Source organism: Meles meles, chromosome 5 (genome assembly GCF_922984935.1).
Source record: "Meles meles chromosome 5, mMelMel3.1 paternal haplotype, whole genome shotgun sequence".
Taxonomy (NCBI): domain Eukaryota; kingdom Metazoa; phylum Chordata; class Mammalia; order Carnivora; family Mustelidae; genus Meles; species Meles meles.
Window position 1 is genome coordinate 89138679 of NC_060070.1, and position 15822 is coordinate 89154500.

The window sequence follows — 15822 nt, forward strand, 5'->3', positions numbered from 1 at the left end:
TGAACCAGAGAAAAGGGAAGACACATTTTCTGTGTCATTATCCACGACAATAGGAAAATGAATTGAGCAGAACAGACACGGGGACAGAAGCAGAGGAGGCACAAGGCAGAGGCTTCCTTGCGCTTTCACATCTGGTTACATGACCAGTTTCAAGTGCATTTCACCAACACGCATTTCTCCATTTTGTCCCAAACACAAAGTGAGATTTTGTCAAATGTCCTGTAAAATTGTAATAAGCTCTGTTTATGGTAGTGAGTCACAGCCAGTGGAAACTCCTAGGACATTTTCCAAGGGTACTTAGCATCCCCCGAGATTCGGATCCACTTCCCCGTGGGGATGCATGGGAGTGGGATCCAGTGGAGACTCGCTGTAGGAGGAGGATGCCCACAGAGAGATGCCGCCCTCCCGAATGATTGGGAGGCATGCCCATCAGAGTTGCGGGTCCACAGTGTCTCCTGAAGATAGATCAGCAAGGAAGCAGGATTTTCTCCTTGTGAACCCATGCTGGGCCCTGGCAATCAGCATTCTTTTTTGAGGGCTTACCGCCATCTGTTGTGAAATCCTTTCTAGAATTTGGCAGGGACTCCATGCCCAGCCTAGCATCCTATGCTTTACTCAGTCTATTCTTGGAAAAGCAGAATATCCGCCCTTTTCCCATCTGAGGCGCTTCTCTTTCTGTCCATGCTGCCTCAGGACCACGCCCACAGCTCGGAACCTCATCTACCCCTTCCTTTACTCTGGGACTGGACCCTGGGCCACACACATTCTTCTATTCCTTCTCAGTAGTATAGGTCTTGCCCTTCCTGGATTGCTTGGATCCTCTGTCTCTGCTCCTTGCCCCTGTATCACACCCTGGACAAGTTTCTTAAATGGCAAGTGGACTAATCATAGCTCTCCCCTCTCGGGCATAGTAAACACTAAATGAGTTGGTCCGCATAAAGCCCTTGCTATAATAGTGCCCGGCTCGAGGAAGCGCTGAGCGCAAATTCGAGCCCTTCCTGCTGTCCCTGCGCTCCTAGCCCCGAGGGCGGAGGCCCATCCGAAATGGCCAGGCTGGCCTGTTGGCTCCCGTCTAGTCTCATTGCAAACTCCTTCCCATCCAGCAGGCTGTTGTCATTTTTCCTTTTTGCTACCAACACGGATTAAAAAGCCCCGTTGGACTGCCTTTGGCTCACTCTGCACAGCGCACACGCCTCCTCCTCTTCCGCTCTGGGCCTTTCTTCCCTTCTTGTGTACACTTTCCTGCTCAACTCTGCGCATGTCAGAAGCCACTGTGCAGCCCCAGTTCATTTTCCACAAGTTCCGTTGCCTATTTCGGTGCCCTATTTCTCTAGAGCCAGAGTCGCTGCGGGGGCGCTTCTAGGCGCGGACTCCAGAAGGCCTGGGTTCAAATCCCGCTTGTTTCTCTCTGGCCGCTTGAGCCGGGGAGAGCTTTCTGATTCTCTGGACCATTTCTACTTCAGACTCTGCGCTTGGGCGACGGGTCAGACGCAGTAAGCCGGCAAAGACGGTGACCCGCCATCACCGTTCCTGTCATCTGTCTAGTCTCACTCTGAACGTTTTCTCTAAGATTTTGGAACTCAGACTGAATTGTGTATTTAACCTTCCTCTTCCGTTTCCTCCCCCAAGCTCAGCAGGTAAGATAATGGTCTTCCTCTCACCATCACTATTACTTTTACTAATAATAATGATAATGATGCGTGTACCTCCAACACGAGCTGTGCGCTCACACTATTTGGAGAGCCTTCTGAGCTCTGTCTCCTCTGGACCCTGTGACCGCCCTCAGAGGAAGTCAGCAGGGTTTGTTTTTGTTTTTTAATTATTATTATTATTTTTTTAATTCCAAGTTTTCTGATTCTCTCATTTCATTTACTTTCATGAACCTAGTGTCTCCAGGTTCTGAGCCACCGAATGTAAGACGCTCGAATTCTGTCTTGAGAGACATCAGGAACCAAAAACCCCAGCCCCTCCTATGCCCCTGCCTGGGTTTCTGGGATCCCCAGTGAGGGGCACCATTTGGGCATGCTGCTGTCTGAACACCAACAGCCCCGCCTCCCCCATCACTCACTGCACTGTCTTCCCTCCGCCCTTTGCCTGTGCAAGCCTCAGAGCAGGTAGCATTTCACTTTTACACTTTTTATCAAAGTCAAGACCATATAATAAATTCACACGTGAAGAAATATACTTATTTCCCAAAGGTCAACCTCACAAGTTATCAGAGAAATGCAAATTAAAACAAGTTCCATTTCTCACCTATAAAATTGGCAGAGATGAATGTGATTATATATTCAGTCATTGGCGAAGGTGTGGTCGAAATGGGCACTGTCGCCTTCCACCGGTGTGGGGGGGTCAGTAAATATTTACATGCAATGTATAAAGATTATAATTTACTCATTAAACCAGTAATTCAACCCTTAGAAAAATCAGCTAAGGAAATCACTGAACTTGCACAGATATATTTAGGTACAATGATCCACCGAGGCGCTACTTCCAATGTTCAAAATGAGAAACAGCCTAAATGTTCAACAGTAGAAGATTCGAACAGAAATTGTGGTGCAGAGAAGTGAAAAACATTTTACTACCATGGGAACTAAGCAAGCTATAATGTGGTGTGCAAAGAATTAAGAAATACAAACTAGACTGACCATAAATATTGTTCCGAATTGAAATAAAACTGAGAAGCCAAATGCCTCTGATTAACTTTGGTGGGGTTACAGATAATTCTTATTTCTCTCTTTGTCATTTTCTTTTCTTTTTTTTTTTTTTTAAGATTTATTTATTTGTTGGCGAGGGCAGAGGGAGAAGGAGAGAGAATCCCAAACAGACTTCACTCTGAGCACAGAGCTGGACACAGGGCTCGATCTCATGGCCCTGAAATCATGACCTGAGCCAATACCAAGAGCTGGACTCTTAACAAACTGAGCCACCTAGATGCCCCTCTCTTTGTCATTTTCTTTACTTTCCAAATTTTCTACAATGACTATTGCTTTTATAATTAGAAAAATACATACATGTATATTTAGGCTTAATGATGTATCTATAGATCTCTTTATATGTGTGTGTGCAAACATTTAATTTAGGTTCTAACGCTGCATTCTGTACATCTGGAAAAGCGAAGCTGCTCTCCAGACAAACCAAGTGTATGCCAGGCCAGGGAAGTGCCCTGGTTTCCACCGGTTTCCCTGATGCACCCCAGCCTCAGGGACTCCACTTGTGGAATGAATGCCTTCCTTATGAGCTCTTCTCCCTCACACATTCCCGCCCAGAGACTCATCAGCTGAGATCAGAGCCAGAAGAACTCTCAATGCTCTTGACCGCTCCTGCACCAGGGACACTTTGTGTGTCTATGAAGCCTATGGGATCTCTTCTCAGAATAATCATTTTGAGTGCATGAAAGAGGAGCACTTGGGTGCTCAATTGGCTAAGCGTCTGACTCTGGATTTCAGCTCAGGTCATGATCTCAGGATCATTAGCTCGAACCATGCATCAGACCCTGCATGGAGCTGGCCTAAGATTCTCTCTATCCCTCTCTCTGGACCCAACTTACTCTCCAGTACTCTCTCTCTCTCTCTCAAAAAAAAAAAAAAATAATAATAATAATAAAATAAATAAAAGCATAAAAGAAAACAGGATTTCCAAAGAAACAGGCATTTCTTGAACAGTGAGATTCTTGGCCATGTGCTTCATGTTTTCTAAAGCAAACTGAAGCTGGCTGAGATGGGAACTCATCCACGGTGGGAGCCTGGACCCTGGGGCCTGGAGCTATCACTCTGTGAACTCCTCCCTCCGAACGATGGAGGTGATTCTGGGGCAGCTTTTTAGTCTTAACCTCCCTCTCTAACAGGCCCAGGAAATGACCCCTTGGTCCTCACCATAAATTTACAAGGTCAACATCACTGTCTCTGTTTCCAGATAAAGAAGACTGGTGCCCAGAGATGCCAGCACAGGGTTGGGGGGGTTGGAAATGATGACCCCGCCTGTAATATCCAGGCTCCTGTGATCTGCTTTTGCCAATCAGAGCTCATCCAGGGCTCCTGTGGGACCAGCTGGGAGTGGGACAAAAGGACGCTCTCCTCCCTTGAGGGCTCAGACGGAAGAGGTGGTGTGGGGGGTGAGGCCAACCAGAAGAAAGCAGAGCTTAGGGAAGGTAAGAAAGTCTGAGAACACAGGATGTTGTGGGAAGGCCTTTGACCTGGCTGAGCCTGGAGCATCTTCCTGACTTTAATATTACATGAGCCAACACCCTACCTCTTTCTTCAGCCAGTTTGGATTGGGTTCCATTACCTGCATTACTTGATTAAGTGTCCAGATTAAGGTACAGATTGTCCCCATTTTACAGATGGGGACAAACAGGTAGGCCGGGAGAATTAAATGACTATCAAGTGGCGGGGCTGTGATCCGAATTCTACTCTTCCTGACCTTAAGCTTGAAGCATGACTATGTGCATGTCTGGGTGAAGGCCGGATCCACTCTTCAGAGGCTCATAGCCACATGCCCACCTGCCAGAGTCACACCCTGGGGGGGCCTGGTCCTCCTATATAAACATCTGTTGGGGCTGCCCACGGGGTTCCTTTCTTCCTACAATTGAGTCGATGTGCTTTCCGTGTCCTCTTACCTGCACTGAGGGCACAGTTTGCCCCACGACTCCCCCAGGCACCTCTGGGAGAAGGGGCATGGGTGGGAACAGTTCAAAACCCTCCCCAGTGCCTCCTTCTTCCCTAGCCAGAGAGTTCCCTGCCCCACTGCCGCCCCGGCTCACCTGTAGATCAGTACCTCATCGTCGGAGCAATTGTACTGGAGCTGGTACATCTTCACGCGGGGAGCTGACTTGCTGACTGACCACTTGACCAGGGCCGAGGTGGTCGTCACATCGGACACAAGCACAGCACGTTCCGGGGGGCTTTTGGGAGGCTCCCCACCCCCACTGCCTCCACCTCCCCGGCTGGTCTTGCTGGAGCCCGTGATGTCCGAGAGGCGGGACTTGGGGGGAGCGGTACGGCTGGTGCTGTTGCTGAGGTGTGGCAGCTGGACAATGGAGACCTCTACCATGGCTGTGGCCTCCCCGGCAGCGTTGGCTGCAATGCAGGTGAAGGCGCCGCTGTCCTGAGACGTGGTGATAAAGATGTCCAGGGTGCCGTTGTCATACACGGCGGTCCTTGAGGAGTTCCCCACCAGGCGGTCATCAGGGGCAACCCAGTGGATTAGGGGGCTGGGGTCCCCAATGGCCTTGCACTTGAGCGTGGCCGCTTGGCCCTCCAGAACCAGCAGCTTGTGTGTGTGTTGGGTGATGAGAGGCGGCTCGCACACAAACTCCTCCTCGCGCACATGCCAGAAGTAGCGGCCCTTGAGGCCCCCGGGGGAGCCGCAGGTCTCCAGGTCGTCATCCCGTTCCAGCCTCCGCAGCCAGAGCAGCTCACAATTGCAGTGCAGCGGGTTCCCCCCAAAACTGAAGGACAAGGGTGGAGCAAAGGGCGTGGCGGTCAAGGCGGAGGCCTGGGAGCGGGCAAAGATGGGGTCTGGGGGCAGCTTCTGCAGCCGGTTGGAGGTGAGGTCAAGGCGAGCCAGCTTCTGCAGGTCAGCAAAGGTGCCCTCGGCGATGTGGTCCAGCAGGTTGTGATCTAGGCTCAGCTGGTGGAGGTTGACCATGCGCCGCACAGAGCCCCAGGGCAGGCCATGGAGGTTGTTGTAGGAGAGGTCCAGGTCTTCCAGGGTGAGCAGGAAGTCCTCGAAGGCCTCATCGGCAATGCCACCCAGCTGGTTGTTGTTCACGATGAGGTGCTGCAGGTTGACCAGGCCCCGCAGGGTGTCCTCCCCAAGGCTGGGCAGCCGGTTGCTGTCGAGGTGCAGGGAACGGAGGCTCTCAAGGTCCAGGAAGGAGAAGGGCTGGATGTGGCTGATGGTGTTCCTTGACAGGGTCAGGTCCACCAGCCCTGTCATGTTGGCAAAGTCCTGGCGGCCAATGTGGATGATGAAGTTGCCACCCAGACGCAGCTCCACCGTCCGCCGGTCAATGTCAGGAGGCACGAAGAGCAGCCCCTTGGAAGGGCAGAGGGTCCCCAGTGACTCAGACAGGTTCTGGCAGACACAATACTTGGGGCAGGCGTCGACCACGGCAAACGCCATGCCAAACGCCAGCAGGCCACCAAGCAGAGTCTCCATGGTCTGGTCACTCAGGCTGCGGTGCCTGGAAGGGAGGGACACAAGGTCAGGGTCAAGAGGCAACTTCCTAATGCCCCATCCGGGCTTCACCTGTCACCCTAACCCTTGCCTTTTGGAGAAGCAGAGAATGGCCTATGCTCCTGTAAGGTCTAATCTCTTCTGCCAATCGATCCCGCTAATATAGTTCTATTTTTTTTTTTTTTTTGCCTTAGCTCTTGTCACCTTCTAACAGACTATGTAATTTGCTTATTAACTATGTTTATGGAATATTTCCTATCTCTCCCACTGGAATGTCAGCTCTACAACGGAAGGTTCTTTTGCCTGTTTTGTTAATTGCTGTATCACACACATCTAGCTTGGTGCCCAGAACACAGTAGATGCTCCATAAATGTGTTGAACGAATGGAGGGATGATTCCATACCAGTGGTTCATCTGATAATCATCAGATTTGAAAAGTGTGTTCTGAATGTATTTTGAAGCACTTTGACTTGGCCTGAAATCAAATTGGACCAAAATTCATAAGGAACAAGGATATGGACAAGGAGAGAGTTGGCCCCCAGAGATGCCAGGGTTATTGGGGAAGTAGGTAAGTTTCCCCATGGAGAATCTACATGGTGGATAAAGCTTTGGGAGTTCAGGGAAATGGAGAAGGGGGTGAGGCTGGAAGCGAAGGCATGAACTTCTTCTGAGCACCTTGGCATGTGCTGGGTCCTCTGCCCAGACCTCCATACACATCATCTCATTTGGGCTTTGGGAACAGCTTTCACAAGGAAGGGCTTTTCTGTGTATATAGATGAGGACTCGTCCACCCTGAATCACCTCTTTCCAGTGTTCACTCAAAAGTCACCTTCTCCCTGAGGCCCCACCCCGATGGTGTATGTCCCTCTTTCCTGCTTTGTGTTCTCTTCTGGGAGCTCATCGTGATCTACCTTACTGCATATTTATTTCATCTACCTGTCTTGTATTGCTTGTCTTCTGTACTGGCAACAAAGCTCCAGGATGTGGGGACTTGTTTTTATTCACCACCACATACTCAGGGCATGAGGCTCTGGCTGGTACCTAGTTGGTGCTTTTGCATGAATGGATATCTAGGGAAGGAAGGAATGGACTCTGGCTCAGGTCTTTGTGCCTCCGAATCTTACAGTTTTCTCACTATTCCATGTTGTACTAACTTGGTTCTATTTATGTGGTTCTAAAAACATCAATGGGGTTGGACGTTTGAGAATCCTGCACACCGGTTGGGTGGCTTCTCTAAGAACAACGTGCTGCCGAGGAAGGCCTTCTGAGGCCACGGAGTTGGGGACGCACTGCCTGCTTTTTCTTGCTGTTGCAAAAGCTCTGTATGCATTAGCAAGTACAGAAGGGCTGAGGAATTCTGCTGCAGTAAAGAAAGTGGATTAGTGTTTAATTCTGCATTGCTTCCCTCTTTTTAAGCTAAAGATATTCCTTTTTGGAAGCAACCATCATTAATATCTGGAGGAAGTCGGGCTCCAGAGCTCCCACTTTGAGAAGCACAAGTGCAGAAAAAAAACGCCTGGCAGATTTAAAAGAATATAAAGCAAATTTAAAAACTTATTCCAATCAGACACGATGTTACGGTGAAGATATGAATTCCATTATTGCGTTTTTCAGGGTAAATCCCCCACCTAAGACCCCTTAGGGTCAGAGACTTAATCTGTATTGCATCTGGAGAGAGTGTTGTTTCTGATCAGCCCCGTCCGATAGAAAGATGATTACTAGCTATTAAATGTAACTTGAAACTTTCTCATGGGCATATAAAAAGGGAAAGAAGTGAAATAAATTTTAACAGATTTTATTTAAACCACTATATTCAAAATATTCTTTCACATGTAAGCAATACATACAATTATCAATGAGATATTTAACATTCTTTGATTCATACTAAGTCTTCAAAATTGGGTGTGTCTTTAATACTGAGAGCATTTCCAGTGCTCCTTGGTCATATGTGGCCATCGGGTACCATACTGGACAGCATTGTTGGAGCAGGTGGTCGCTAACTATAGCTGAGGGCCAAGTCCAGCCTGCCACCTGTTTTTGGAAATAAAGTTTTATTAGAACACGGCCGTGCTCATTTATTTGCATATTGTCTACAGATATGGCGTGTATGTGTGTGTGTGTGTGTGTGTGTGTGTGTGTGCACGTGCTACAGTGGCAAAAGGGAGTAGTTACAGCAGATACCATGTAACTGGCGAAGCCAAAATTATTTACTGTCTTGCTTTTTCTGGAAAAAGTTTGCTAACTTCTGTTGCGGTGGATTTTTTTTTCCCTCTTTATCTTCTTCCTTACGATCACCATCATTAAAAGCCCTTGCCAATATGCCTAATTCTACACAGTTCTTCTCTGGGCTCTTCTGAGCCACAACCCACCCTGCCAATCCTTGCTCTCACAGACCTAAGGGGTCCTGGCCACCCTGACCTAGGTCCTACCAGGAATATCCAACCCAGAGGTGTCCACGTGTGGAAGCTTTCTGCCTGCCACTGTCTCTGTGCTCAAAGGTGCTCGGGTCTTTCAGGTCCTTACTTAGCTGGGACCCTGATAAAACAAACAGGAATCTTCTCCATCGGCATTGACCCTCTTCTTATTTTTTTTAGCACAAGGACACATTTTCGCAAGGGGCTGGCCATGACCACTACCCAGGTTTATTTATCTCTTACCACTCTCCATTCCATTGCTTTTCATGTCCCAGCAAGGCTCAGCATCTCTCACTTATAAATGCAATGCTCGATCTTCCTCCAAGACTGCCAACACACTCTGGTCTCTTGCTGGCCTCGCTCCCTCCCTCCACTCCTGCCTGGCCAAGTTCCTATTCTCTCTCCACATCTTGAGGGCTTCCACATCACCTACTCCAGGAAGCCTCCACACAACCTGGACCAAATTCAGCTCTGCTGCTGTGTGTCCCTTATTCTATACTTGTCAAACAGAGTGCTCACTGCACTTTTAATTATAATGCCTTCCTTCCTTATCTATCTGCCTTCCTAGACTGTAAACGCCAAAAGGCAGAGAATTTAGCTACCTTGTCCACTCCTCACTGTATCCCCGGGGCCTGGCACCACACCCAATTCCTAGCAAGTGCCCAATAAATATCAATTAAATGAAAATGAAGTAGGAACTGAGCCAAGGGAGTTTCTGGCATTGTCACTGGGGTTCTGAGGTCTGTATTAACCCTGTTCAGGGTTCATTCCGTTGATCAGCTGAGAAAACCACTTTATGGAGAGGTGTGGTCACAGCAAAAACGTCAGAAGCATCTTCTGTCAAGCATCAGCTGCCCTTCCCAGCATGACTCACTCTGGTCCCCCAGTTTGGGAGTTCCTGTTCCTCTGGCTACTGTGTCTTCTTAAGTAGAAGTGAACGGTGTTCCCTCTACCCACTGGGGATCCAGGGGTTAAGTGGGATGCAGCCGTGTGTGTGCATTTGTGTGTGTGGTGTGTGTGTGTCGGGGGAAGGGGTACTATGCTGAAAGCCTAGGGCCCCCGAGAGACAGTCATCCTCCTTACAGCTCTCGCCTAAACACTGAAGTGACCAAAGGCCAAGAGGCACGTCCAGCATTTTCGCATCATGCTGCGCAAGGAAATGGGAGGGCCTATCAAGTTCATAGGAGCCCAGGGCCAAGCTTGCTCATGGCCCGTGCGAGCTCTCTGTGGTTTGTCCCTCCAGATCCTCCCCTGGCCCCTCTCCCTGGGAATGCTAGCCATCTGGGCTGCATCAGCGCACCGTGGGCAGACTGCCCCATCCTACAGCGTCCTCTGGGGCTGGCTGTCCTCAGTCCCCTCACCTGCCCTCTGCCAGAGGGCAGGAGCGACAGCAAGCAGGGAAGCCTGGGACACTCCAGGGTGCGCACCCTGCGTAGGGCTCATTGTTTCAAATAATTTTGTCCTTGGAAATTGCTTTTTAAAAGTTTGTTAAGGATTAACAGAAGTCTAATGAATTCAAAGCAGTGACATAATAGAACTGGGTAAATATATTTTAAGTCATCAGCGTGGAAGATTACTGACAGAAGTGACTATTGAATCTTAATTAAAATTGTATTCTGAGAACTGTCACTTAATATATGACTCTCACAACCAAACAAAAAGCAGCTTAAAGCCCAGGTTGGGAGGGAGGTAAGGGGAACATGTAGGTGCGCACAATTAGTGCATGCCCAGAGTGGGGGCTCCCTCTCCTGAGCAGGGAGTTGAGCTGGAAGGGGCAACTCGGTTCTCCTAAATATGTCTGATGGGGGAGGTGGCAGAGGGGAGCAAGGAGAGGTGGAGATTAGGGGTAGAGGTCCAGTCTCAGGAACAAAGGAGTGGATGAAAGCAGGCAGGAGGAACTCCAGGATTATTTGTGAGCAAAGCTGAGAGAGGAGCATGGGGATCAGAAGCGAGGCTGTGAAATGGATGCTGGTATCAAATGTCAACATCAGCCTTCATGCAAAGGAATCCATCTGCAGAGGAGCAAGAGCTCATCTGCTCAGAATGTCTATGAGCCTGGGCTAGGGGAAGGGAAGGGAGAGGGCTGCCTGGAGAGGCAGACAGACGACCCCGGAGAGGAGGGGAAACACTTTTCCCTGGATCTGCAGTGCTCCCAAGAACCCGGGCATCTCTAAGCAGGAACAGTGTCTCTTCCCTCCCTGGGTTTCTTCAGGCAATTTCCCAGACACTCTGCGAGGTGAGAACTGCCACTGGTCCATAAGGTACTCGTGTGCAGTTAGGAACAGGTGCTCCTGCAGGGCACTTGTAGGGCCCCTTTTTTGGACAGCCTTGCACAGTTAACAACCTACCCTCCCATACCTTGTGGCCTTGAGTATTGCTATCCCCATTTCAACCACTAGGAAATGAGGTTCAAAGAGGTTTGGGCCAGCCCAAGGTCTCCCAGCTACCCAGAGAACTGATGACTCTCTGGCTCTAGGCTGTCCTTGGAGGAAAGCAGACACCCCTCCCCCCCAACCCAACCCCACAGCCCAGAGGCTTCCATGTGCGTGGTGCACAGGGAGGAAGTGGCTGCCGCCACCGTGGGATTCTTCATAACCTGTGACGGCCAAGCTGTTTGACTAAATTTGGGCACTTGCATTTCCTGCTTAGGGATGTTGTTCTCAGAAGCAGGAGCCTAACTGGCTCAGAAAGACCCACCTGTCAGGCCTCATGGTGGTGATCCACACACACACACACACAAACACACACAAGCACACGTGCACACACACACGCATGCACGCACACACTTAAATATACTGGCAATAAATATAGCGTGTGGAACTAGGGCTGATGGTTTGTAATCAGAGTTTCCAGATGGGATTTTATATTTAAAACAAAGGGGAAAAAGAAAGGCAAGGACGGAAAGCTGAAAACTAATGGACATGGCGGCAGAAAAGGAAAGTTCCTTCCTGTTCGTTGCCTCCATGGTGAGACCACAGACTTTCCTCCCCACTCCCTCCAGGCCCTGGGCCCTGCCTCCCTGTCAGAAGCACCTCGAGCTGTTCCAGACAGAAGAGGCAACATTCAGCAGATGGCTGGCACGATATATGTGATATCTCTCCACCCTGATTTCCATTTAAAAGATACCTTAGCAACCAGCCAAGGATCCACCCGCCCCTAGAGCCTGTAAATCAAGTAAGATGCCTGTCTCGGCTTCAGGTAAAAAGAAATGGCCCCTCCAGGGTGCTCCCAGCCAGGAAAGTGTGAATTAATAAAAGTGGGAGGGGTTCGGATCTGTCTGGAGAGGCAGCTGCCTGCGCCTTCTTTCCAGACTTGTCCTCCTGGAGCCCTTGCTGCTCCCCATAAGTCAGACCACTCAAGGCGAGCCCTGGAGGGACGGGTTCTGGGGCCAGAGGATAGGGAAAGGAAACTTCCAGACAAGAACTGAAGGGGCTGCTTTTCCAGTCTTGGAGTTGGCAGGTAGGGGCCCTGCCACCAGCCCCGTGTTTGGCTCCAGGGTGAGGCTTCTGGCCCTTTCAGCCCCATCTCCAGCACCTCCATCACCCAGGGCCCTTCAGGGTGTAACAGACTGGGGCTCCTTTCAGGGATAAGAAAATGAATTAACACAAGAGAGCTGATTTCTCCAGCTCCCTGTCAGGTGCTGCCCTGTAGTCAGATCCTTCTAGAACCTTCAGAAAGAGGGTAGGGAGCAAGTCTCATGAGTCTGCGCTGGAGAGAGAGAGAGCCTGAGACCTCAGTGTTCCCAGTCTGATGGGAGAGGCCCAGCCTTTTGACCTCAAGCATCTCCTATGTTGATGTTGGAGTCACAGCTTCTCCTTTGAAGGGGGTAGCAGGAGAGAGGGAGGAGAGAGAGAGGGGAAGCTGAATCCCCAAGGGAGCCCCTTCTTGGCTACAGAAGACAGTCACACAGAGCAAGCAAGAACATTCTCTGTGCTAGCACAGAACAAAACCGTGGATGCAGAGGCCACATCCTGAATCCCTAAACTTTGGCATAAACTTGTTTAAAACAGGGGTCTAAGACAGCGTGGGCAACAGGTAAAAAAAAGGGGGGGGGGAGGAATAATGCCGAAAACATCAAAAGGGCAGAGTGAGCGCATTTACGCTCTGTTTAAACTTCTATTGTGCAAGATAAGCAGTTGTTATAGTAAGTAAGTTATTAAGCTCAAAGCAGTTTCCTCTCTGTTCTCATTGACAGCATTAGGCCTCCGTGTTAATGCATCCATGATAGGTTTTATTGTGTTGCAATGTAATTATGTGTTTTGCTCTCTCCTACCCCATTCACCTGGGAACCCCTTCTTGGCAGGGATTGTATTTTGTTCAGCTCTGAATCCCCAGTAGCAAGCTCAGTACCTGGCACTGAGGAGGCATCGGGGACATGTCTGATGAGAGAACGAATGAGCGACTGACAGAAAATGAGTGCTCTCGCGTGACCAGTTGTAGCCCTTGGCACCTTTGCCACCTTGTGCATGCTGGCTTGTAGCAGGAACACGCTCCCCCTTGTCTGGGGCAGGCCAGGCATGCTGGAGAAGCAGTGCCCTAGACAGCCGGCCCAACCATGCTTCCCCATGAGAGGGGAAGGAGGATAAGTACTTCAACTCCCTCCCCCAACTGGTGAGATGACTCTGAGGCACGGTCTTCGGTCTCCTGGAGGTCTCTGGTGACAGTGAGCTCAATGCCCTTTGCAGTCCTCTGCTCCTCACATCCCATATTGGCTTGGCTGTCTTCCCTTCCCCGCCCTCACTCCTCTTCGTGCGTGACCTGCAATCACCCGCCAAATAAACCACTTCCACTCAGATCCTTGTTTCAAGCCCACTTCTGGGGAATCCAGCTCAAGGCCCACTTCTCCATTATAACTTTCATTTGTGTGAGGGGCCAACCGAGGTTGGGCCACTGTGGAAAGGCCCCACATGTGGAAATTAAAAAAATGACATGAAAATCACACACATTCTCGTCAGTGACAAAAACAAAACAAAACCTAGTAGCTCTGGGAAGGAAGGAAACCTGAATTCCCACACAAAGGATTGGTCGCAAGAGTTGAATGGCAATTGTTTTCCACCCAATGTATTCACCACCAGGGCCGTGGAGCTCTCCCCCTCTTGTCTCAAGACAGCTGTGAGCCAGTGTGTGAGTGAGTGTGACTGAGGGAGGCCCATGGGCACACGCACGTGGAGTGCCGATACCAGGGTTGCAAAGTGAATGGAAAGGTGTGTGTGTGTGAAGAAGCAGGCACGTCTGACTGAGCTCGCGCCTGGAGGCGCCTACTGTGTGAGTGAGGGGGTGTTTTGTGAATGGAGGTGAGTGAGCAAGTGAGTGAGTGAACGGGTTCTGTCAGCCTGAATGGAGGGCTGTGAGGGAGAAGGGGGGCCTGGTTTTAGGAATGGAGGCCTGGATGTGAATGAGGCTGCCCGTGAGCCGATGGTGTGTGAGGAGGGGAGAGGGAGCAAGCTTGTTTGTTCGGCTTTGATGGAAACAAATGCTGTTTTGCTGCCGTGTTGTCAACTACAGATGCATTAATCTCCATGGTTGCCTGTGATCCGTCCCTGCTTAGGGGACACAGACAGCCCACGGGGCTGGCAGCTCTCAGCATCAGTTTAAGCCTTGACCTTCCTCCCTGTCCCTGTCTGTCAGCCTCTATTCCAGCCTTTAGGTGAGTGTGTGGGAGCTCTGGTTTCACACAGAGAGATCTTTGCTTTGATTTAGTCACAACTTTCAAGATTCCTTCTCTAAAATGCCCCCCTGCCCCCATTTCGAGCACCTTTTGGATGCTCTCACCTGGAGCCTCAAGCAAGCATCCTGCTCCAGAATCCAGGTGGACCACTCCATTTGTACTTCAGAGGGAGAATGTGGAGGGTATGGATACATAGGGAGGCATTTCCAGTCACTAGGACATCTCCAGTCCATTCTCCGGTCCCTTCTCCCTTGCCCAAAGTCTCCCCCATCCCCCACAACAGATTCATGTCGAAGAACCAGTTCTTGCCATCTTAACCCTTCCCTGCTTGAAATCACAGAGCACCCCTGGGTTCACTGACTCACAAGCACCCTGCCCCCAAGCACCCTGACTTTTCCTTGGGCCCCACGTTCAGGGGGCAACCTCAGTGTGTGGTCCTCTCTGGGACTTGGCTAATGAAAGGAGCAGTGGGGTGGATAATTCAAAACGGCAGATAATCCAAAACTCATTTCCATTTGGCTAGGGAAGGTTCACAGTATGATTTACTCTCCTCATTATGTTTGGCTCAGGCTAAAATTAAAATTGGCTTTTCTTCTTCAAGCCATCCAGGCTACAGGGTAGGCAATGACTAGAGAGCATTAAAGTTCACTCCAGCTGGAGAACATAATATAGGGTAGATATCTCACTAGGATATCAGTCTTGAAGGTCACTGGAGATAGGAGTTAAATCTCTCTCCTCAGACTGGGGCTCCCTGAGGGCAGGGCTGTGTCTCCCCCCAAACTGGGGATCCCTGAGGGTAAAGCTGTGTCTCCCTCAAACTGGGGCTCCCTGAGGACAGGGCTATGTCTCCCCCTCAGACTGGGGCTCCCTGAGGACAGGGCTATGTCTCCCCCTCAAACTGGGGCTCCCTGAGGACAGGGCTATGTCTCCCCCTCAGACTGGGGCTCCCTGAGGACAGGGCTATGTCTCCCCCTCAAACTGGGGCTCTCTGAGGACAGGGCTATGTCTTCCCTTCAGACTGGGGCTCCCTGAGGGTAGGGCTGTGTCTTTCCTCAGAATGGGGTTCCCTGAGGCAGGGCTGTGTCTCCCCTCAGACTGGAGATCTCTAAGGGCAGGGCTGTATCTCCCCTCTCAAAGCAGGGCTCCATGTGGGGGCGCCTGGGTGGCTCAGTGGGTTAAAGCCTCTGCCTTCAGCTCAGATCTCAGGGTCCTGGGATCGAGCCCCGTATCAGGCTCTCTGCTCAAGCAGGGAGCCTGCTTCCTCCTCTCTCTCTCTGCCTACTTCTCTGTCTAGTTGTGATCTCTGTCTGTCAAATAAATAAATAAAAATCTTAAAAAAAAAAAAGCAGGGCTCCATGTGGACAGTGTCTAATCCCTATATGGCCGGCATCTGCCCACAGTACTCCCTCTGGAACTGGGAGCTAGCGTTACCAGTGTCCTTCTGCTCCCTCTCCTCACCCCACTCTTAGGGTCCCCATGAGGGCCGGTCCTCCCAGAAGCGGCCCGTCCAGCAGGTAGGCAGAGGGCTTCAGCTAAGCAGCCCGGGCTGGGATATCATTAAAG

The 15822-nt window shown here is 50.4% G+C and overlaps 1 protein-coding gene across 1 annotated transcript in view; it reads right to left on the minus strand.

The window, feature by feature from the left end:
* LRFN2 (leucine rich repeat and fibronectin type III domain containing 2) overlaps positions 1-15822 on the minus strand; it is a 172553-nt gene that overhangs the window by 32222 nt on the left and 124509 nt on the right. Inside the window, exon 2 of the mRNA XM_046005772.1 lies at positions 4760-6184. Coding sequence (XP_045861728.1) covers positions 4760-6184 — 1425 coding nt within the window. The remainder of the gene's footprint in view (positions 1-4759; positions 6185-15822) is intronic.